Here is a 23,272-nt window from a genome sequence, read left to right as displayed (position 1 = left end):
CAATAATTGTGTTTTGTCTGAGTGGAAAAGGCCTGGTAGGTGAACACATGTCTGAGACAACAGCTACTCAGTGTGGGACAGCGAAAGTCAAAATAAAAGACAAAATGTAGCAGAAAGATAAAAGTGAAGCATTGAAGAGTCACATCAATTGGAATGGTCAGTTTGGGCTGCAGCAGTAAACAAACACTCGGGGGAATAGAAAGCGCACACACAGCTCGCGAGTGCTCACACACTGAGATAAAAGGCGGCGATGCTAGTGCCGAGCTAATTTTATCGAACAAAAGGCGGTGGGCGGCAGCTGTATGGGACAATGAGAGAAAGAGAGACAGGACGGGGGAAAGTGTGAACGTGCGCGAGGAGATGGAGGAGGACAGCCGAGCCAAATCATTTCTCAATGCTCAACAGGCGAGGATCACACTTAGGGTCTCAGGCTGAAATACAAGGAATGACTTTCATTTGTGCCGACTAACCCACTTCCCTGTATTTTACAGCTCATAAGTATGTTATGTCCACTAACTGTGTGGTGTGCAAGTGTGTGCTGTGTCAGCAGCAGCTGCATGAACAAGTGAGAAGCTGAGTGGCAAGCAGATGGCTCCACTCTCTTTACTAGCAAGTACATAAACACCTTTTGTCTGAAGGGTTGTCTCTCTCTCCAGCAGTCACAGGGCCACACTTGGAGAAATCTCCAAGTAGTTTCACAACTATCAACTGTGAGAAGCGATTCTGACAGCGTGTACTCACGCTCTGCGGTCGTGGTCAATCCGGTTGATCTTGCCTCCAATGAAGACACGGATCTTGCAGTCCTTCCACCTCTTCTTGTTGGTGAGTAGGTAGGGGATCAGCAGGGTCAAGCCTGGCAGAAAAATAACAGCTCAGTACATGTGAAGTTAATCAAAAACACAAGTTCACTTTGACTTTGTAAATTTGACTGCTCCTCCTGTGTTCTTCACACCAAACCAAAATCCTTAGCGTGATTAGACATGAGTCTTTTTCTAACGTTGCATCAGGTTGTTCTCATCTCTCAGACCAAAAACATGTTTTTGAGAAAGACAAAAGTAGCCATAGCCCTTTTATTCCTCGACCCTCAGCAAAAGCAGAGGGTCACATTTGTTTCCAAGGTTTGTGCCCTTGAAAATCAATGGCAGGAAAAAGAAACTGATCCATTTAAGATTATCCCCAATTATCAATGTAATATCACATATTTCTCAAACAAAAAACTAATTCACAACTCTGTTTTCACACTGCCAGTCAAAGGATGTCTGTCAAATATATCCAAAATGCACTGCTGAACCAAAGCTGCTTCTGCTGCTGTTACAATGCGCACAGTCAGAAGCATGTCGAGATGATTTGTTGTGTCACGTCCTGATGTCCGCACCATGTGTCAGTCCCGAGGACACACTCAAGACAGTTACCAACAGTTAAGATGGCCATATGTGGCAACAGTCTGTTAGGTTAAATTAAATACGCATAAAATTAAATATCGCATATGAAGTCACTTTACAGATATCACTTTAAAACATATTAAACTTTTACTTAAAGCTCTCTGCATGGTGAAGGTCCTGGCGTCTTCAGTAAATGGTTAACAAACAATACCTTGTAACAATGCATTGTAGTTTCTAATAAAAACACCATCTGTCCAATAAAATTGAATTAATTATGCTAGTTGCCAGCCACTAATCCAATTTTATCTTTGAGATTACCAAGTTAGCTCTGATAGACAGATGGTTTCAAATGTAAACAGGGCAGAAAAGGGCAAACATGACATTCACAATGACATCATAGCTATTAAATTAAATCATTAACCCGAATAAAAGGCTTTCCACATTGTAATAAATGTGGTGCTTTGTTTTCTTTCTCACAGATCTTATTCTACTAGAACACGATGTGCTTGTTCGCATTTAATGTGGTTACAGTAACTTGTATTTCTAACTGTGAACTGCTTCACTGCAGGGCTAAATGGGACTGCGACCAGTGTGTGTCTTGGGATGTTGATTCAGGTCACTTATTAGAAACAAAGGAGAAACGGAGCATCTCGTGAGCATCACATGCAACTGTTATTTTGGGTGGCTTCATGAACAGACATCTTCAGCGAGACTCACCTCCATCATCAAACAGCCACCACACGTCAACGGTTCCCTTCCCCTGCTTCTTCTGGAACTGCTGGCTGGCCTCCAGTAACCTCTGGTCCGACACGTTCAGCGGTACAGTTGGGCTCTTCTTGTCTGCTCAGTCAAACACCAGTCGACGGAGGGACAGTGAAATCAGATGAAAAGTTAATTTCTGAAGCGACAGACTTGATTGATGGTTCTAATGTTTAGTTAAACAAGAAGGCCAAAGTCACAGGACCAGTGTTTCCCCGAAGATCAGTAAACATGAAAGTCTTTACATTGTCATAATCTGAAAATAATTATAATTAAATATAAAAATATATATATATAAATAATTATATTTTGGCCAAATGGTAAAAGTCAACATTTTGGATGATTGTATGCCATGCTTGTACTTAAGTGAAACTTCTTAAGAAGTTTTAGCAGTGTTTCTTTGGCATTCTGGCATCATTTAGGTAATCAATGAAAATGTTCTCCATCACTCAACTATGAATCAACATTGGCCATTAACATTTCTAATTTTGCTTCTTTCGTATTTTATGTCTTGAGTTCTGTTTGTGAAACAAAACAGAGACGTGGACCAAATGACAGCAGGGGAAACACTGGACAGCAAACAAACACAGGAGAGAAGCCGTGAGCAGCTCAAGAGTTAGCAGCACAGACTGGAACATGAAAACGGCAGAGATGTTTTCATCCTGGAAGAGAGCACTGAAGGAAAGCAGCAGGCGAGCGAGACATTTAGGAGGAAATTGAAAGGTTGGCACACACAGCGCTTAATATCCCAGACTTGGATTGAGTTAAAGGCACTATCGCACACAATTTCAATAAACCGGACTTGAGCCGAGAGCTGGAGCGTTGACAGGGCAGGAGGAAAAAGAGACAATGTGTTATTCTTCCAAGCCAGGTAGCGAGCGGGCCGGAAACACGGAGGAGACATGAAACAGAGACGGCAAAGAGCGGGACAGTATATTCTAACCACAGGATTTCTAAATTTAGTGTGAAAAATGTCCAGACAGGAAGTGTGCAAAGTAAAAGGAAACAAAAATGTGATAATATACAAAGTGGGCCGACAAAAGACTGAAGAGAGGAGACAAGTTTGAGTCAGAGAGGTTAAGGCCCAAAAGAAGTTGTTCTCCTGCCTTTTTTCAACAGGGGCTGAGTTGGAGCTTTGCCGTCATCGTCATCATCTGTGAAACGTGAAAGACAGAAGAACAGAAACTGAGTGGAATGCTTGTCCCCACATGGTAATGGCTCGATATGGATCAAATAACCATGAAGTAAAATGGCCTGCAACACAGTGCAGTGGCCACTCCGGTAAAATATCTTAAAACACCAAATGAAGTAAAAAAGATCATCTGTTCAATCACAATGCTTTTCAGTGTTTGAATTTCACAGTAATTATTGGGATAAAATACACATTAAACTGGAGGAATTTCCATTGAAGACCTTCACAATTTTCATTCTGATCACATTTTTCAGTTGAAAACCGTGACTGTTAAGAAGAGAAAAGTCACCTCATCCGCAATGTTCCTGTATTAAATACTTAGAGTCTTAGAGACTTCAGCGTTCCAATAACTTCAACTCATAACAAATTTTCCACTGACATCATTATCCAACTTTCCATTAGTTCATTCTGCAATTGTGACAAGTGTTGGCAACCTTTTTTGTGAGCTGCACTCGATGGTTTCTCAAAAACAAAATCAAGTGACAACAACTCTTGACGTACATGGTATAGGGCCATTTTTCCCTTTTTTTGTTTCCTAAATAAATGGTATGACTTCTGGGTTTCCAACTCAAGTTGCAGAGGTCGCTGCTCTGCCATGGTTTCAAACAATCCTGTGGGAAACCCTGAACTTTGAACAAAATACTGAGTCTGGAGGGTTTGGCACCATCGAATCCCATTAAAAATAGCAACAATTAACAGAAAGACAATTATATACAAAGGCTAACAAATGCTTCAAATTATATCCTGTGACATTTTGACTCCTAAAACAGCAAAACCTAAAAGCTTAAAATGAAGAGGTCCTGTCTCTGATAATCTGACTCTTGAACCGTTGAAGTAGGGCTCAATGATGCCGTCTTCAACACAGATTAGAAATGTACATTTGAATATCTAAGCAGATTAATGTCCAAATATCAAGAGGGAAAACCAGTTTACAACATCTGTGGACTAAAAAACAAATCCCAGTGGGACAACTGGGACTGTAGGGACAGTGAGGCGACTTCCTGTTGGGTCACTGGCCACTTGTGAACGAGGATTTAAAGGGGATTTCTCAGAAGGGTGCTAACCCGATTTCCTGTATGAAACTTGCCCCTGGAATGACCCAATCAAGAGGACTGTTTATAGACATAATTATTGAAAATACCATTAACAATACCATAATAACAACAGATCATTGTTAAAGCAGTGTGGCAGAAGATCCCCCAGCCTCGTGATCAGTATCACTGCTGAGTCACAGAAATGAACAACCACACGTTGCAAGTGCGAGCTGACCTTTCTGCACCGCAGGACTGTTTTGCACGCTGGTGGCCTTGGAGGACGGCTTGGATGAATCGGCATCAGAGTCTTTGCTGGTATCGATGGAGACAATGACGTCTTTCATCCCGGAGGACTTCTCTTGGGACGAGAGCAAATCATCTGGGAGAGAACATAGAAGAAAAAAAATGTGATAAATAAAGCAGCATTTGATTCACGCTTCAGATTAGAAAAATAACTCAAACCAGTTAGGACAAACTGACATCACAACTGAAGAACAGAATAGAGTTAATGGCTGAGGCTGAATCCGTTTTTTGATAACAATGTTTTGCCAAAATTGAAATACCAAAACCTAATTACAACTAATAACATTAATGCACTACTTTTTTATCTTTGCAGTCTTAATGAAATATTTACCATTCTGCCTGCACTCAGATTTTAATCTAATGGCTTCCAATTTAGTATAAAGACATGGCAGACTATTATTACACATAGCAATGGTGGAGGAATAGAATAGGCAGTAGAGAGTGTGGACCCAGAAAATGTGTGCGTGTGGAAATGTCCTTTACCTTGTCCTTGGATATGAGACACATCAAGACCTTCCTTTAGTCTCAGTATGACTGCGCCAAACTGGAAGTCGAAGGCATCACTGAGAGAAAATACGCACAGTTACAACAGGGATAAGCATGGAAGAAGAGTATGGAGCTTTCAAAAAAGAGAACATGAGGTCTACAGAACTGAACCGGTCAGGTCCCTTAACCCAATCACTCAAGCGTTAAAAGGCACATTGCAGAGGGCATTAGCAGAACCTGTAATTTTGTGAGGCACAACCATCGCTGAACATCTAATGCCTTTAATCCTCACATCTGACAATCGGGACCTGGTTCATGTTAAGCTCCTCGCTCACAAGACCAGAGGTCATGCAAAAAGGAAATGCTGTTTTCAACTGTTTCTTTTCACCACTTGATGAACACAAGCTCTTTCGAGTGTAAGAATTTTAGATTGTGAAAGACGCCCAAACTACTTTGAAAAGTTCCAAATGGTTCAAGTCTAACAATTTGAAATGATTATTACGTTCACTCATAGTGAATAGAAGGAAGCCTTTTTGACAGAGGAGGATCGACTAAATCTTACTGGATCATGCTGATGTACGTCTCCACATTCATCATGTCACCGTCTCTCCAGTCATTCTTAAAGCCCAGAACCAAAGTATTGGGCTTGAGTCGACCCAAGCCGGCAGCCTGAAAGGAAAAAAATGAAATGAAATAAATCGACCCATTTCGGAGATTTGAAAACAAACCCAGCTCAGGAAATCATGAGACCAATATACCCATTCACAGCCAGTCTAATCTTTTCAGTGACTTATATGTCATGAATACAATTCAGTTCTCAGGACAAAAATAAAAATATGTTTTGTGCTTACACAATCTGAATGAAAACGATTAAAATTATCAGTCAATTACAACAATTCCAGGAATCTGTGCGTGTATGTACATGCAGAGAAGATAACATTTAGCCTTGTCACATGTGAACATATTAAGAAGGGAAATCATAGCTTGAATTACATCAGCTGCTGACTGACAGCATGACACGCAGCTTAAACACAGTGGCTTAAAATGAGAGCTGATAAACTAAACCGCTTCCTTAAATGTTGGTCAATATAATTAACATGCTCCAAGAAAAGCTGAGATGTCGTTAAAAAGATTATGCGTCGTATTAAGGATGAAGATATTTGTAATTATGCTTCTTTATTATTTAAGTCAAAGGGAGGATTATCTACCCAAGACTGGGGTAATGAACACTTAAAGCCTGCGATTTAAGTCTTATTAAATTCAAGATAGTGACACAAAGCCAGGAAAGAATGACATTCAGCTGAGTCATCAGAATCTCCGCCTGAGGGCACGGAATGTGTTTTTGTAGTTACTATAATAGAATGATTCCATTGTTATATTTAATAACCCACATGAGGATCTTAAACTTGAAGGTCCAAATTAAGGGCTAACAATCTGATGTTAATAGGCAGGAGACAACTGATGAAAAGAAAAAAAATCAAGTCCACTGCATCGAGGAATATAGTGACACATGTACTTCAGGTCCTGACATATTCTGTGCACGGAGCACACCGTATACAAAGTGACACTCCATTTTGGCTTACCTGCAGGAGATACTGGCTGCCCTGTCTCATATCCTCAGCAAACACCTGCGTGTAGAAAGCTTTTGTGTCGTTTTTGAGCAGCCAGCGTTGATAGCGAGACTGGTCTGTGGCCAGATCTTTGAAGTTGGGCCTCCTGTAGCCCTGTGAGGAGACAATGCAAACACAAGTTCATGATGTTCTGAAAAAAGGTGATGGATGGAATAACATCACGGCTTGGACATCAACGCAAAATAAATCAATGTATACGTCTGTAGAGAAAATGAATATTAGTACTGAAGAAAAGATAGTTTGAGAGGTTCTTGTGCACACGGAAGTGTGTGCTGGTGTTTTGGCCAACTTTTAGGCTGAGATAGGGCAGATCCATGAGAGTGTGTGTCTCACCGAGGCAGGCGCTCCGAAGCAATTGTTACATTTACTTTGTTTCAGACAAAACATCCATGTCTCCACGACACTCTCCACAGACAGGCTCAGATTACTGTTAGACTGATGTGAGAGAGCGGTGGGCTCCTTCCTCCAAAGACAACTTATGGCTAGCTTTTTTTGCCCTTCAAACAGTCTGTAGTTCCTGTGTTCATCTTCAGTTGAACCCCTCCCAAGTATCCGATACTTTTTTGGTGACTTAAAGCTGGGGACATTCCTAGTTTTCTTTGGGGGAAAAGAGTTGACATTTAGGAAAAAGATACCATCAACAGCACATTTGTACCACTGAACTCTCCAGCAGTGCTAATGAAAGCAGGAGGAGTCGAGGAGCAGAGCGGAGGCCAAGTGGGGAGTTAAACAGAGCACACATTCATCCAGTCAGTGCTTTTTCCATTGTGAACCTAGAATGTTGTGCATGGTATTAGGAAAGTAGAAGTGGAACAAACAGCGATTAGACAAAAATTACTGTGATCCTAAAAAGTCAGAAGGATTGTGTTTTCATGTGAATGAACAAGTGCAAGAAAACTTTAAAGATTCAAACAAAAGAAATTATATATTAATATTTTTTTGTTAGGCACAAACCAACTCAAAAAATGATCAGGCTTCTCACACAATGATGCTTTACATGATTCTTCACGTATTAATTGTAAAAAATTATAAAGGGGGTCTCTGCACCAAAAGTGAAAGTTTCCTTTTCTATTCAGTTCTAAAAATTGCAGCCTCTACTGATTTGGTGACTCGAATATATGCATTATTGGCTGTGTTTTTTCGGCCTGCACTAAAACACAGTGGGTGCAATAAGTAACATGACAACACATTGTGGGAACTGTGCTTTGCTGAGAGCTTAGCAATTCAGGATGACCCGCACATTACAGAGGCCTCCACTGCAGTGCTGAGGCCCATTCTCAAGTTAGCATCACCACTTGTAAGCAAGCAATATTGTTTGCACAAGTGGTGAGAGACATTTAGAGGGAATGTTTCTTTGTGCACTCAAAATAACAGTAGTTACAAATGTTTCCTCAGTGAACTGCTCAGCTAAGTATGTTGCTATGCCTTCAGCAGGCATAGCAAGCATTATAGTTTTATAGTCCGTTTGACTCCACAACGCCCTGTCAAACTGATGAAATACAAACCTGTCAGGTTATCAAATAGAAAAGGCTGAGAGGGATTACAAGCGACCTTCGACTCACCGTTCGGACATGCCCACAGATCATCAGACCCACGTTCTTGGTGAAGCTGTGGACCAGATCCAGTAGTGCTGGCCGAGAGTTGGGGTAGCCAGTCATCACCAAACACTGGGGCCTAGACACAATGAAGCAGATGTAACTCGTGCTTGGAACAATTCTGGTGACCTTTCAAAAGGCATTCGTCTGACTCCACAGCTTACACTTTCCTTTGACCGTCACATCTTCTCCATAGAGAAAAATGCACATCAAAGAAACTATGTTAAGCACCCGGGATTTAAAGGAGGCGGGGAAGGGGACCACATGAGTCCTTCTGCAGACACCATTAGGAGCTTTTAAACTCCTGCCTAGTTTGCTGCCATGTGAACAGTGGAAGACACATGAATACATGATGTTAACAGCCCTCATGAGTAAAAAAATAATAATAATAATAATCCACTCACTACTGACTGACAGTCATCTACTCTGCTGTTCAACTTCTTGCAAGACCAACTGCAGTGAATTAACAGTACGATTCATATCACCATAATTCAGTAACTATGTCAGGTTCAAAATTATTGTTTACTCAAGACAGAGTGCTCATGGAAAAAAAACACACCAACAAAGATGTTCTAAATTAAGCATCACAGACTTCTTTGGCCATAATCAAGTCCTCTGGTTTTGAATATGTAAACCGAGGCACACTGGGATTACGCAGGAAAACCTCAAACCTCATCATTTCCCCATTCACACAGACTGCATATTTTCAGCAGGCTCTGGAGAAACTGTAAAATATTCAAACCCATCCTATTTACATGCTAATTGTTTTGGGTTAGTCTTTGAAGTTCCTACTGACAGTTTGGTCTGTTGACTTCCATGCAAGTCCAGTGGAAGAAGACAGGAGAAGAAGACAGCCAATATAAAAGTCAATATAACCATAAGATAGCACTAACATAGATTTTTAATTATTAGGTGCAACAATAACAGGTTATGGCCAACAGAAGGGACATATCCCTTTCTTTAAGGGATGTCAACCAATCTCAATTCACGGTTTGAAATAAAAAATCCAAGAGTGAGGGGACAACTTGGATCCACAGAAATGTATGAAAAATCACTCATGCACAATCAAGGATTGTTTCCAAAGACCTGTCGAGGATCTGAACTTTGATGTCAGAATCTAAGCAGCTCTTCAACTAAGCTGTGAATACTGTGATTTTACCACATACTTAAGCACCAATACACCTCTCGGATGAATAAAACAGAACCATTTGGTGGCCACGACTAGAATGAGGATAAATATATGAATTGAGGGAGAGAGAGAGCATCACCACTCATGAACAGATGCGTTCACCTTCATATTAAACTTGGTTTACTGACCACAGTGGATGTGCATGCATTAGTCTACATGTGTCCACCTGCATATGGTACACATACAACACTCTGACCGATCTGTGCTGCGCCATTCCAGGTCATCTCGATCGCATACAGTGACACCCGCTCATTCATCCAAAGGAAATTCTCTGTGGTGTGACTTGGTTTCGCCGTTACATTAACTTAAGTGTTAGTTTATGTGTGCAACAATACTGTCTCACCAAGGATGAGCCAGTTTTAGATTTTATCAAAATCTTATCATAGTTCCAGTGACTGACATTAGAGACCAGTTGAAACAGTATTTAGCCAACTCGAAGTTGCCATAAATTTGAAATCACAAACATTTAACAACTTATTTTGATATGAAGCTACTGTATTAGTATGTGAGATTTGACCACTGAAGAGAAAAAACACCACCATCATAGGCCCTCTAAAGGAGGATCAGTTTAAACAGCAGCCCAGAGATAATAATAGGATTTAACTTGATAACGCACTTGAAACCTGTTAACGTTCATCGCTCCTTATATTTTGAATCTTATTCCAGTTCAGCAGATGCACTGTTAAATATACATTTTGTGGGTAAAGTTTGAGAAAGGTTCAGCAGAGCTGAAACAAATTTGACTTGAAATAAAAAAAAAAAACCCTTCACAAATATGAATAGCCTGACAGCTGTCTAATGTTCACCATCATACCTGAAGTTCTTGATGTGGTCCTCCACACCGCTTAAGTGCAGTGTGTGGGTCAGCGCCTGGTGGTAGGTCAGGGCCTGAGTTGAGGAACCCCAGTTCACATCTGGAAGGGGGAACACACACAGGCAGAAACGCACACAGTGAAGTTAGACAGGGTGTTTGTGGGTCACTTTCCGGGGCAACACGCTGTCTGACCCATGTGGTGCTACCAACAGAGTGAAAGCTTTGCATGTGTGTGTAGCTGCACATCAAACTGAGCGTTCACACAGGTGTATGTTTGCATATCTGTGTTTGTGTGTGTGTTCGTGTCTGTGGGGGACCCATGTGTGAGAGTGTCCAGAAACACTAAACACAGTGTCAAACTGTCGCTGTAAAGCATAATCCAAAACATTTTAAAGTTGAACTAGTTAAAGAAAACTTCAAATTTCATGATAAGATTTGAAAAAGATGGCAGCTAACAACGCACCTGGCTTCTTGTAGCTGACATAGATATAAAGGCCAAGGACGATGACGTTGGTGAAGAGGGCAGCCCACCAGTTGATGACAAACATGACCACACAGCACAATATTGCTCCGACCAGAGAGACCCACATGTTGTAATACTTGAAGCTTGGGCGCCATCCTAGAGAGTTGATAAAATCAGTCACACAAGGGACACCTACAAACACTTGTGACATCCAACATCATTGCTTTTATTTAAAATGAATAATTAAAATGGAGAAAAGGGTTAAAATTCATTAGCGGTTTTCGAACAGGACATATACCTGCAGACAGCATTTAAGACCAGCTATTCCAGGGCATAAAAGAAGGTTATATTTGAAACACTGTATTAGACGCAACTAGAGCATGGAGAAAGTGATAGCTGGATAAGTGCATAGGTAACAAAATGAGAGTTAGACCATCTACACCAGCTATTAGGAATCTTCTCTTTACCGGAGACCACAAAAACAACAGTGATGGGATTTTAGTAATGGGATACAGTCGAACTTTGTGGTTACACAATGACGGTCTAAAACCAACCACAGGACATAAAGGGTGCATTTGCAGTCACATGGGAAATTCAGATGTCCCCAAGTGAGACTGACCATGAAGAGTTCGAGGCTCTGTATACAGTAAAACCATTTGGTACTTCAGGAAAACCTGCAGCCTCGACCTGAGTCATGAACCCTTTATGTCCATGTAATCACATGACCTGCTGGGAGAAGCTGGAAACAGATCACCTGTACCTGACGGTCTGCTAGACGTTTGGTATTGAAGGGGAAGAAAGCAGAATATAAACAAATCCAAATACACTTCAGCACCCACAGAAAGCACTCAAACAGTTGTCAGATGTCAGAATAACAGCAACAGTTACATGATTTTAAATCAATGTTTTATGCTCAAATTCTTGTCTGGTAACTACATGTTGCAACCGTAATGAGGAAGTGCTGGGTTTGAGGCAGACACGTTGAGAGGAACAGACTGAAGGACAGAAGAGTGAAGGAAGAATAACAAAAAAAAGAGGTCAGTTTATGTATAACAATGACAACATGGCAGCACAACTTGTGCACGCCAAGCAAGAGGTAAGCAGGCTCCCGCATTTGGAGCCCCAACACGAATGCCCTCGGTGCCAGACAAAGAGGGTATGGCAACACAGGTAACACTGTTGCATCGAAAGAGATTGTCTGGGCTATTGTGTTCAATAATGACACATTTCTATCTGCTTAACAACAACCTGCCTTCTGCAGCTGACGGACAAATTAATGAGGCTGCGCATCATGGAATTAAATGACCTGATTTGATGCAAATGCAACCTGACAACAAAGCCCAACGTAACAGTCATCACATAATGTATTGGCATGGAAAATGGAGTGAAATAATATCTCCATAAACAATTCACACAAAAAACAAGTGTGTGTGTCATTAGAAATATAAAAATGACAACAGGCACATTTAGACACAAAGGTTAAGTGAATCAGATTTCAAGAAAGCAGCAAAGCATGGCACCAAAAATAACTGATTTTCCTTTTACTTTCAACGAGAACTAGAAAACCTGCGTGGAGCTAATCATCACATCAGATCCCAAAAGCTTTCTATGCCAAGTCCCCAACTTAAAGACCACCTCCCTCTGAACAAACCACCTTTCAGACAGCCTATGAATTATTATTATCTAGCTATTTTTATGTATTGATGAGACACAGAAAAGCTTGAAAGAAATGCACCAAATGTATACATACTTGCAGGACATTTTTAAAGAGGGGGAAAAAAGGACGATGATATTTTCCAGCTCAGCCACACATGCTGAACATTAAGAGCTTAAAACCCCTTTGAGGCTGCTCTCAGGTCAGGACAGAGTTCTTCATCTTTAAATCCTATCATTTCCTATAGCAGTCATTAGACTGCCAGTCATGTGACTCCGCTCACTTACTTTGATACTGAGACGGGTAACTTGGGGATCTCACCTGGAGAGTTAGCCAAAGAAGCGTGGAACACCGAGAAGTTGATGAGTGCGTAAGATGCCAGGAAGAAGTTGGAGATGATGGGGGCGATGGTGTTCAGTTCGGCTGTTCAAGGAAAAATACATTGATAAACCGCACAGGGTGAAGAACATTTGACATGTGCACTTATTATCCACCTATTAGACTGCATACAAATAACAGTGAACTTTCTTTTTGAGAGAATCAACATCATAAGGGAATAATTGTAGAGAAAAGAAAGGGGTAAGCAGTGTGAACATATAGCATGAAAAATGCTGTCATTGATCATGTTAGCAGTGAAACGTAGTGTACACACCGATCAAGATGAAGGCCAGAGCAATAAAAAAGGTCAAGATGTAGCCTCGAAGGGGCTCATTGTTCTTGCCGTATCCTTTGGCAAACATGCTCAGGCCAGGGTAAATGTTGTCTTTGCATAAAGCCTTAGGAAGAGAAGACTTAGTGAGACCCTTGACAACAATACAGTTTCAGGCACATAAAACCAAAATCGAGCAGCAGTTTATTACCAATCACATTTACAACTGGATTGGACTGGATGGGAGATTAATGATCCAAAAGGATTTACTATACTAAGTGTAGGACCCTCTCACCTGGAACACTTTGGGTGCACTGACTAACGAGGCCAGAGCAGAAGAAAGAGTTGCAGAGAAGATCCCAGCAGTGATGATAGGCCCAAATCCAGACACCATGCTCATCACCTGAGCATAAAAACAAAGTTTGTCTCATCCTTAGCTAAATTGTACGTTATAATAAAGGAACGTTACACATTAATTGGGCAATTTATTTTCCCAATTTGGGGAAATTCCTTCCAAAATCTAATTCATTTTTAAATGTTCACTATACATAAAAGGATTTTGCTGAAAAGTACTTGTACAAAATAAAATACAGTATTTAAAATAAATGATTGACCTTATATTACATTACACAAAATAAAATAATTGATACTGAGGCTTTAAGGCTTCGAATAGCCACTCATTAGTCAGCAATGGTAGCATGGCACTTCCCTCAGCCTTGTTAAAATCTTTTAGAAAGAAAAAAATAAGCCAACCTGGAAGTCATTTTGCAGTCCATAGCTGCAGCCGTCTGCAGCACTCTTACAGGATGAGAAGTCAAAGTCAAAGTTGCAGGCGGCATCAGTGCAGTTGGCCCTGAACTGAGAACTGAGCGTGTCGTTCAAACTCCCACTGGCGTCTCTCACAATGCAGGAACCTGGGCAGGACAGGGCATACAAAAGGATAAGGACAAGTCCGACACCACTATTCTAATAATATGACTTCACGTCTGCACCTGTGGAAACAGCGACTCCAAGGTAAACAATTCCTGTAATCAAGATGGCCAAAAGTGTTCCTTTGGGAATGGCTTGCTGGGGATCCTGAAAATCACACAGCACAAACCTTAGTTAAGAAAGACAAAGACAAAACAATTCACAGCATGTTAATGGTGAAACTTTGACAGGAAAAGGCAAATAAAGATGGATATGAAATTGATGACTAATATACTGTTTACTTTAACATGCACTGTTGAGATGCTACAAACTGCTTCTAGAATTACATGAAAAATTCAAGTGAAATTCTTTTTTCTGTGAGCTGCAGTAACCGAACATACAGCAAGATCTCCAGAAATGTTTGCTCCAGCCAGAATTCCTGTGGCAGCAGGGAAGAAGATGGCAAAGACGGAGAAGAATGTCTGCCCCCTGAAGTCTGGACCCATGTTCTCCATCATGATTGAAGCTGACAGAACACAAAACAGACTAATGACACATTGTCTACATTAGAACAGAAAAAAATGGGATTTCTTCGTACCATCATAGCCAAAGAAGCCAAACGCTTTCTTCGACTCAACGGAAATGAAAGTTCCGATGAAGAAATTGAATATAGCGGTGATGAGCACAAACAGCAAGAAGATTTGGGCCTAAAGAGACAGAATTTGTGATTAGACCTCAATCAATTGAGTGTGTGACTCAGTTGACAGCTCCCTCTTTAGGTCATGAAGGCAGCACATCAGACACTATGTGGAGGTTTATACCTTGGCTTCCCATTCCATTCCAGCCACGGAGATGCCCAGGAGGAGGATAACCGTGATGGTGCCAATGATGCGGATATCATTGATTTCATCTGTCATGAGGGCATCCACACCCTGGCAGGAGCAGAGAACACTGTCAAATTGTTGTCAACTGTTGTCTTTTCTTTTTCTTTAATCAAAACAAAACTACAATCTTGTAATGGTACTGTGAAAAAAACCACAAACAAAGAACTCACAACAAGCACAGCAGGCGATTATATTTAGTAGCATAAAATCAGCATTAGGAGAGGGGGGTAGGGGTGTCGGGTCGGGGCTACGCTTATATTCATGCAGCCCTCTGAAATTGTACTCATTTTCATCATCATTAATACTAAATATAACTTTTGGTAGGCTCCATTTTCTTTTCCTCTTATTTTAATTCTTTTAAAATTCAAATTCTTTAAATTAGTATTCTGAGTATACTAAAATTAAAGAAACATTTTTGGGTGAAAAAAACTCTTATTCCAGTAGTCGTGTCACCAAAATACTGTATTTAGTATCTATCTTCCAATATTTTTGATTGATATTGTAAATCTCAAATTGATAAAATGAAACAGTTTAAGCATGTAATATTTTGGCAAAATTAAGCTTTGACCTATTTTATCGTATGTAAGAAATAAAATGTGAGCTACATTTAATTCAGCCCTTGGGCTTGACCGCCCCTCAACTTTAGTATATAATGTGGTCCTTTCGCAAATATAATTTCCCACTCACGTTTTTAACCATCTCAACACAGCAACTACAAGAAAAATTCTGCCGCAGTCAGAGTGTTGATAAAAGACAGACTACTTACATTAAGAAGCTCCACAACAGTCTCGGCGAAGCCCACTACGTACATGGCTACAGCCACTGCGTTGGCAAAGGCAAAGATCAGTCCAATGGAGCCGCCAAACTCTGGTCCCAGACTTCTTGAAATCAGATAATAAGCACCACCTGTGAGAGGAAAACTGTAGTTTCAAAAAAATGGTACCAATAATAGGAACTGATCACTTCAGAATGTGTATTGAGGAGTAAGATGGCAAACATTAATAGTTACTGAAATACTGCTGTCTCGTTACATACAGCATGTAAGATTCAAGTTGTAAGACCCCACAGTACACAACAGTTTTCTTTAATACTTCATAGAAAACAACTGGATTGCTGCAAGTAAAAATGATCTCAGTTTCCAACACAAATCATAATACCTGTTTACTTGAAAACATACTTCCTTTTATTTGAATCCAATTGCACAATGTCAACCTTAAAAAAAACACTTTCCATGCCGTCTGCATTTATAAAGAGATCCAAAGAGACCTGGGATCCACACAGATCCAAATCAGCCAGGTTTCCTAGAGCTGGAGAACAAATTCTTGCACCTCTTAAAATAGCACTTACTGTAAATTAGACACGTTGACGTGCACTTTGCACACACCTACATCTTGCATGAGGGGGAACAAGACAAGAAACCCCCGCCCTCGACTTCAGGAATAATTGGCTTTTTCAGCCTTAGCCATGTAGGCAGACTGTTACACTTAGGCTTCCTGTTTCCCTTTCACACATTGTACTTCAGACCAGATTAGTTCATGTGATTCATATAATTCTCATTGAAAAACAAGTGTTGTTCTGCATTACACACTGACTGCTCACCCAACAAATACTTCAAAAACTCAGAGGGGGCAAACCCAACTTGGTAAAATCATTACCTCCACCATCACGTCACAATAAACCACTGATATTACAGAGAAAAGCTTTGCCGACATTGAAGGCGAATAACCTTTTTATTAAAAGCACTGACCACTGCACTGCAAACTGTGCCATGCACATCATCAGAATCAATATCCATCTGATCACATGACGTCAGAGGGTGAAGCAAAGCGAACCACAGCAGTTAGCAGTATTCATGATGTAACTAGTGATGCTGCGTATTTGTAATAACAGAAAAACTCATTCACGGTTTGTTTTTGCCCTCCAATGTGTGTTCCAGAGTCATTTTGCAGTCTGAAAACATGCGCGCGCACACAAACGTATGCAAACAGAAGAACACATAAGTGAGTGAATGATCAGTGAACAGAAATGTTTATATTGATTCAATTTTCTGTTCAAATATATTCTCACTAGAGAAGCTAGTTGACGAACAGCATAATTGTTTAATATTTGTAAATATTATTAGCAGTTATTTCTCTGACAATGAAATAGCAACAACTTAACTGAGTCTTGTAAACCGGTGCAACTGACTATCTCATCAAACGGCCTCAGAGACAAAACTATAATTGTGGCGCTATTACTTGCATAAAATATCTGTGGTTTAGAATAATAGAAGACTACAAGGCACCACGATGACATCACATCAACTGATGTGAGTCATTGCGATGTGTCACACACACCCTTTTGGTCATTCCTCAATACCAAAGAAACCTACCTCCTCGAACAAATCCATTGGTGGCGATAGCAGAAGTAGAGAGACCCGTGATGGTCGTCACTACAGTGGCCATGGCAACAATCAAACAGGAGAGAGCTGCAAAGGACAAGACAGCATTAATCACGAGAGCCTCCTCAATCATGTGAGCAAGGCGTTTTGGAGAGCACTGGTAATGACAGCATCATCACCAACACCAGTCATTGCAGTTGGGTTCGCCACATGTGTCACGCAGTGGCAATATTTCACATTTAAGTGCGAGCAGGGGCACTAAGGGGTTGTGTGCAAATTGACAGAATGTTGAACACAAGTCTGAAATGAGCATCTGGTGGGCACCAATGTGTCAATAAATATGGACCACTGAACAGCACGCTGGACAGTGATGGTAAAATGTGGCAGTTATGTGTGATCTTTGTCAGATCCAGGCAAAAAGGCTGTGAAGCAAACATTAATCTGCACATGAAAACTTGGACAGAACTCATTTCACACGGTTCTGTCACGTTTTTATGCAAATTTAACCAAATAATTACTTCATATTTGTAATAAATACTGATTGCATTCTGCAGCAATTCATTATTGTCACTTCATTTTAATAACATAAAACCATAAATTGTTGTTAGAGCAACTTGGACTTTTAATTCTGAAATGAGTATCGGATGGCAGGATAATGCTTGGACTACAGAAACTAACAAGCAGAAAACCAACTGAGATTAACAAGAATGATCTTTTTGGCTGCAAATGTACTTTAAAAATGAAGGCGAACCAGTTACGCAGCACAGCAGCTCATTTAAATAAAGTGCCTGCCACGTAACTCTCACGTCTTTATTACTCGTAGTTGGTGAAGATGTAGGTGAAGAGAAGTAGGAAATGAAACATAAGACAAGAAGACATAGCATAACTCAGGAATGTTTAATATCAGGCATCTAAATAACATTTGAGCTGTCGGGGAAAAAAAGATCAGCGGTCAAACAGAAATGATCATACTTCAGGAAAATTGTAATTTTGGAGGGAAAATAATTTAAAAATATATTCAGGATGTGTTCTTGGCTGTGACACTCAAAACTGAGATTAGTTAGTGACAAAACTGCAATAAGCAATCATTGCGCATGATATCAGAATTTTTGAAGCCCTTGTCTCGTAGTAAGGTCCTTCAAAAGAGCAAGGATTACATAAATGTCGATTTTGCGATATAGAAAAGGGAAGTAACATGCTGCTTTCAACAGTTCTTTGTCTCTATGAGGAAATGAGGCTGCAGTGCACTTTACCGGATATTTTGCACTCATACTAGTTTCTAAGAAGAAATCAACTTACCAATTCCAGCTTGTCCGACAATCCATGACATGCGGATAAACAGCATAACACCCCAAATATTCAACATGCAGCGAACCTGTAGAGAGGAGGGACAGTTGTCTTGATCAGTAAGTACAACTGCCCTGCATACAGTACAAAATCAACCTCCTGAGTTTTCAACACACCACAATGCAAACGACTCCACGTACCATTAGAAAATAAAAAGTAACTGCTTTATGCAGATAAACAGTGTCCAGAACATAAAAGGTATGAGGCCGCAGTGTTCTTCAGAAATAGACACGGTAGGCAAGCCGGGACATCATGACCTCCAAAATCCACAGAGGGCTTGTGAATACATCTCTCCTGATGGTTCACACAAGACTAAGGTTTCAATAACAGTGCTGTGGGGTTCAGTGTGTTGAAGGAAAATATGATGCCAAGATTTGATCCTAGGAAGACCGGCTGTCTTGTGATCCACACATGCCTCCCTCGCAAGCAATCCTCTCAAATAATGAAGAGACATGACAATTTAAATGAAAAAGTCATTAAAAACAAACAGGACTTCCTTTTCGACTAGAAAAAAATAAACAAAGAGCTTGTTTTGACAGGGTTCTGCTAGCATATTCACTCTCCCTCCTGCCATCCGGCAGGCGGTTCCGTAGCATCCGATGCAGAACCACCAGATTCAGGAACAGTTTCGTTCCTGGTGCTGTCAGGTTGCTGAACGCTGGACTATATATATATATATATATATATATATATATATATATATATATATATATATTATATATAATTTAGTAGTATTTAGGCCTCAGACCGAAATTTCGTTGCCATAATACAGTGATATGTTTCTGTGCAATGACAATAAATAAAGTCTAAGTCTAAAAGTATTGCCTTATTTAACATGCACACAGACATTTGGGTTTCACATTAATCGATGGAGAAGAGACAAGAAATCACCTCAGTTGAAATTTCCAGGTATTTGCACTTTGATATAATAAACACTGAACACCACATTTTGAAGTGAGTGCAAGTATTGCAACAGACAGACCTCAAAATGGATGACAGTGAATAATACATAAGTGCATCTAGACTGACCTTTGGACATCAACAAACGTATGTTTTTCTTTTGATGTTTTTTGGGCTTTCACTGGAGCCTTGTTGTATGTGTCAGGGGTCCCTTAAGATTGCAGGGTCTTTCAGGGCCCATTTACACGGCACAGACTCCAAGTTGATTTGACATCTTTTCATGTCGGATTCAGTGCTTATTTGCACAGTGCAGAAAAGATAGCCGGCTGAAACTGGCCTCGAAAAAAGGAATACTTTGCACTCGTGTCAAGTAAATGCTGCATAATATCCGCCTGAACTTTTTTTTAATAGCAAAACAGAACTCCAAATGTTATTCGGTTAATCAGAAGCTATTGATTACAAGGATGAGGTCTTTTGAATGACGTGCTGCAGAAGTCGACAAGCCCTTTGACAATGTTATTTAATGTCTCATTACTTACCAACACTCCCTTAATCCATCCAAACTTGACCACCCCTTTGGACTCAGCTGCCTCCTTTGCAGCAGCCTCCTCAGCTGGGGTCAGCTCATCACCGTTTGCAAAACCATCTTCAAATGGCTCCTAAAAGCATAAACAAAAAATGTTACATTTACAGTCAAATTTTCAGAAAATCACCGACAAGAACTCAGTTAAGAAAATGTTTGACTCCCAAGTACATATGGGAAATGCACCACTTTTAGTTCTGAACATGCAATGTTGTTGTTATCCAATACCCAACAAGGTTTGAAACTCGTCTGATATTCTCTTTAAAATGTTTTACATCATGCCAACCCTGGCCTTAAATGTCATAGTGTCTTGTGAAACTACGAAGGAAAAAAAATCATTTGGAGTATATATGTTTTAAATAATGTAATGAAAGTTGTGAGAGGTTCTCTCAATGCTGTGCAGCATAGTGACAGCGGTGTTGTTGTTTAAGACAGGAAGCTTGCCTTACACACTGTTGTGACGTCCTGTGTCACAATTTACCACTTGCTTTATTGCACACGTTATGACCTTTTAATGCTAAAACAGCATCCTATTCACGTATTGACATTTTCAGAGCGTCCACTCCCACCCCCTCCACCATTGGATGGAAAATGTCACAGTAATCTATCTGGTATGTCATTTTATCTCAGCAGCTGGAGTTTTAACACAACGACACAGAGGCCAAGGGTTGATCAGGCGTCAGCCTCAGAAGGCGAAAAAGAGTAGCACCAGTCAGGCTCAATGGAAACAGGCCTCGTGGAGTCTCTGAAAAGATTGTTCTTGATCCATAGAAAAAGTGAAAGGCAGTGGAAAAAAAGATGGTGGGCTCACTGTACTGAAATAATCTGGTAGTTAGGCCCAAGGTTTCTCAGCCACCCTGATTCTGACATTAAAGACAGTATCACACAGTGGATGTAGTGGATAACACTGGACAGTCTCATCTTCGCTCCACTGAATTAAACACGACGACTCCACGGTGATCCACAATGAATAATAGGTGAAACACATGCCATACGTTTAGTTTAGGGAATGACAAAGTGAAATGTGGAACTAGGTCATGTTAAATCGTGTTGATCGTGGATCTGATGATGGTCTTAGGACCGCAGCTCACGTCGGCATTGAATGTGCTCTGAGCCGGGGGGGGCGGCGGCTTGGAGCACATGCGGCCAGGTTTATTGTTTATGTTCCAAAGTTAAACTCATGTCACAGTCTTTGAACAATATTTTGATATTTTGTTGGAATAGCTCTTACTTTTTCGTCTCATTTCCTGTATAAACAATCATCTGAATAGCAACTTGACCAAAATCGCAGCCAGTTCGTGGCTCATTCGGTAAAGAGCCGCATGAAAGTGGGCAAAGAGCCGCATGCAGCTCGGAAGCCTCAGGTTGGCCAGGCCTGTTCTATGTTGTGAACATGATCTCACAACTGACGAAGTACGACAGTTTTGCATTGATGTTTACATGGATCCTCCTATCCAGTACGTGACATTCCCACCTGCACACAAGAATTAGCAGGGTAAGCAGTTGGCATTTCTCCCCGAAACTGGTTCTGTGAGGTGCCATATACAATCAATTTACTTATCAGACCACCAAATCTCCCAAGGTTTCACAGAGAGCAAGCACCATTTGTTCCTGCTGTAACAGAAGCATGTGGTGCATCACCCAATTTGCAACTGATGGCATTATGCAATACTGAAATCCAGGGCTGTGTCCTCCGACAGCATTTGGGACAATGTCAACCAGGGGCATCTCTGTGGTGGAATTTCATGAAGAATTGTTATTCTTAACTCTTCATTCTTCAGTGGTGTATAGTTCAGTAACAACCCTGAAGAGCGTGTTATATAGCAACTTACTACAACGATCTAAACTGGAGGACAGAAACTTTGTGACAGTGTTAAAAAGGCTAAATTCACCACACAGAGCAGTGCAGACCAAACAGGATGAGTTAGTGAACATTATCTACATGGCTGGAGCAACACAAAAGCTAGCTTTGCACGACAAACGCTGAGCATTGAGAGTTTGGCAAGGCAGTAAAACCCAAATCATAACATGCCATGAAGGGCACATTTGCCTACAAACTAAAAAATGACAACAATAAAGGCTTGAGAGAAACTTCTTTGAAACATTTGGTTGTTGAACCGATAAGAAAGATAAAAAGCAATGGTAGCATGTTCTGAGTATTAATAATAAATGTCATTAGAGCTTGTAAATTTGCACCCAGTGAACACAGATTTTACAGTCACAGGATGAACTAATCTGTTTTTTGTTGCTTTGTCGGCCAGCTTAACTGTTCATTGACAAATCATGGAGAAAAAACTTTTAGCAGCCAGCAAAGATGCCGATCTGATTCATCCAAACGATGGCGGTGTAAAGTGGAGCAGCTATAAACAAAGCAACTATTGAGAGACAATTAGGCAACGTGTTTAGGATAATAATTTGGAACAAAGATTCATTATAAGTCTGAACAAAATACTTCTGTGACTCCATTTCAAAACTGCACGGCCATTAAATTGCCCTCAATGATAAAGTGAGTCCCAGCTCCATTCAGATCTTCATCACGACAAACATTTATCGCAACACACGTTTTGTTATGTTTTATTTATATTTACATATAAATGACTGCCTTGCTGTGACCTTCACTTACACAGTTGCTTGTCATGACTTTGCTAGCTTGTAAAAATACTGACGGGGACATTGGATAATTCACGCCATTATAGATATAAAATTACATTGAGACTGTATGCTTCTTTCCGGCAAAGATGATACCATTACAGACAGGCTCCGGTGGAGATACTATCAAATGTCTGGTGTAGCCGTCATCTCTACACTGTTATCACATCCCACCGATCCCGAGTACAGTTCTTTGGTTGAGCAGGAAATTTCCAAGATAGAACTCCACGAACATGCTGAGTTGTTTTTTTTTAGGCAGAAGAACTGTGTTCAGAGAAGCTTACAGTATCCATTTCCAGGGAGGTATTTTGAGAGCAAAGGTGGGCCATAACCTCTAAATTAGGCAGGTCAGCACAAAAAAAGACATCATTAGGCAGAGAGCAACTTGACATCATGGACCGTGTTTATATACAGAAACTAATCTAATAAATATTATGAGAGTTATGAGAAATTGCATACTTAAAATTAG

At 40.5% G+C, this 23,272-nt stretch overlaps 1 protein-coding gene across 2 annotated transcripts in view; it reads right to left on the bottom strand.

Annotated features, from left to right (window-relative positions):
* Window positions 1–23,272, bottom strand: part of slc12a2 (solute carrier family 12 member 2) — a 42,085-nt gene that overhangs the window by 5,487 nt on the left and 13,326 nt on the right. The window contains exons 2-23 of one of the 2 annotated variants that reach the window (XM_053884032.1): window positions 20,111–20,230; window positions 18,624–18,699; window positions 17,316–17,411; window positions 15,711–15,850; window positions 14,882–14,992; window positions 14,659–14,767; window positions 14,462–14,586; window positions 14,144–14,228; window positions 13,905–14,065; window positions 13,447–13,554; window positions 13,155–13,278; window positions 12,824–12,925; window positions 10,849–11,004; window positions 10,386–10,485; window positions 8,350–8,461; window positions 6,740–6,880; window positions 5,719–5,825; window positions 5,154–5,233; window positions 4,603–4,746; window positions 3,248–3,295; window positions 2,100–2,222; window positions 742–853 (exon numbers count right to left, since the gene is read on the bottom strand). In XM_053884032.1, coding sequence (XP_053740007.1) covers window positions 742–853; window positions 2,100–2,222; window positions 3,248–3,295; window positions 4,603–4,746; window positions 5,154–5,233; window positions 5,719–5,825; window positions 6,740–6,880; window positions 8,350–8,461; window positions 10,386–10,485; window positions 10,849–11,004; window positions 12,824–12,925; window positions 13,155–13,278; window positions 13,447–13,554; window positions 13,905–14,065; window positions 14,144–14,228; window positions 14,462–14,586; window positions 14,659–14,767; window positions 14,882–14,992; window positions 15,711–15,850; window positions 17,316–17,411; window positions 18,624–18,699; window positions 20,111–20,230 — 2,480 coding nt within the window. The remainder of the gene's footprint in view (window positions 1–741; window positions 854–2,099; window positions 2,223–3,247; window positions 3,296–4,602; window positions 4,747–5,153; window positions 5,234–5,718; window positions 5,826–6,739; window positions 6,881–8,349; window positions 8,462–10,385; window positions 10,486–10,848; window positions 11,005–12,823; window positions 12,926–13,154; window positions 13,279–13,446; window positions 13,555–13,904; window positions 14,066–14,143; window positions 14,229–14,461; window positions 14,587–14,658; window positions 14,768–14,881; window positions 14,993–15,710; window positions 15,851–17,315; window positions 17,412–18,623; window positions 18,700–20,110; window positions 20,231–23,272) is intronic. The other variant, XM_053884122.1, reaches the window with a different exon arrangement.

Source organism: Synchiropus splendidus, chromosome 1, assembly GCF_027744825.2.
Source record: "Synchiropus splendidus isolate RoL2022-P1 chromosome 1, RoL_Sspl_1.0, whole genome shotgun sequence".
Taxonomy (NCBI): domain Eukaryota; kingdom Metazoa; phylum Chordata; class Actinopteri; order Syngnathiformes; family Callionymidae; genus Synchiropus; species Synchiropus splendidus.
This window is presented reverse-complemented; position numbering and strand designations above follow the sequence as displayed.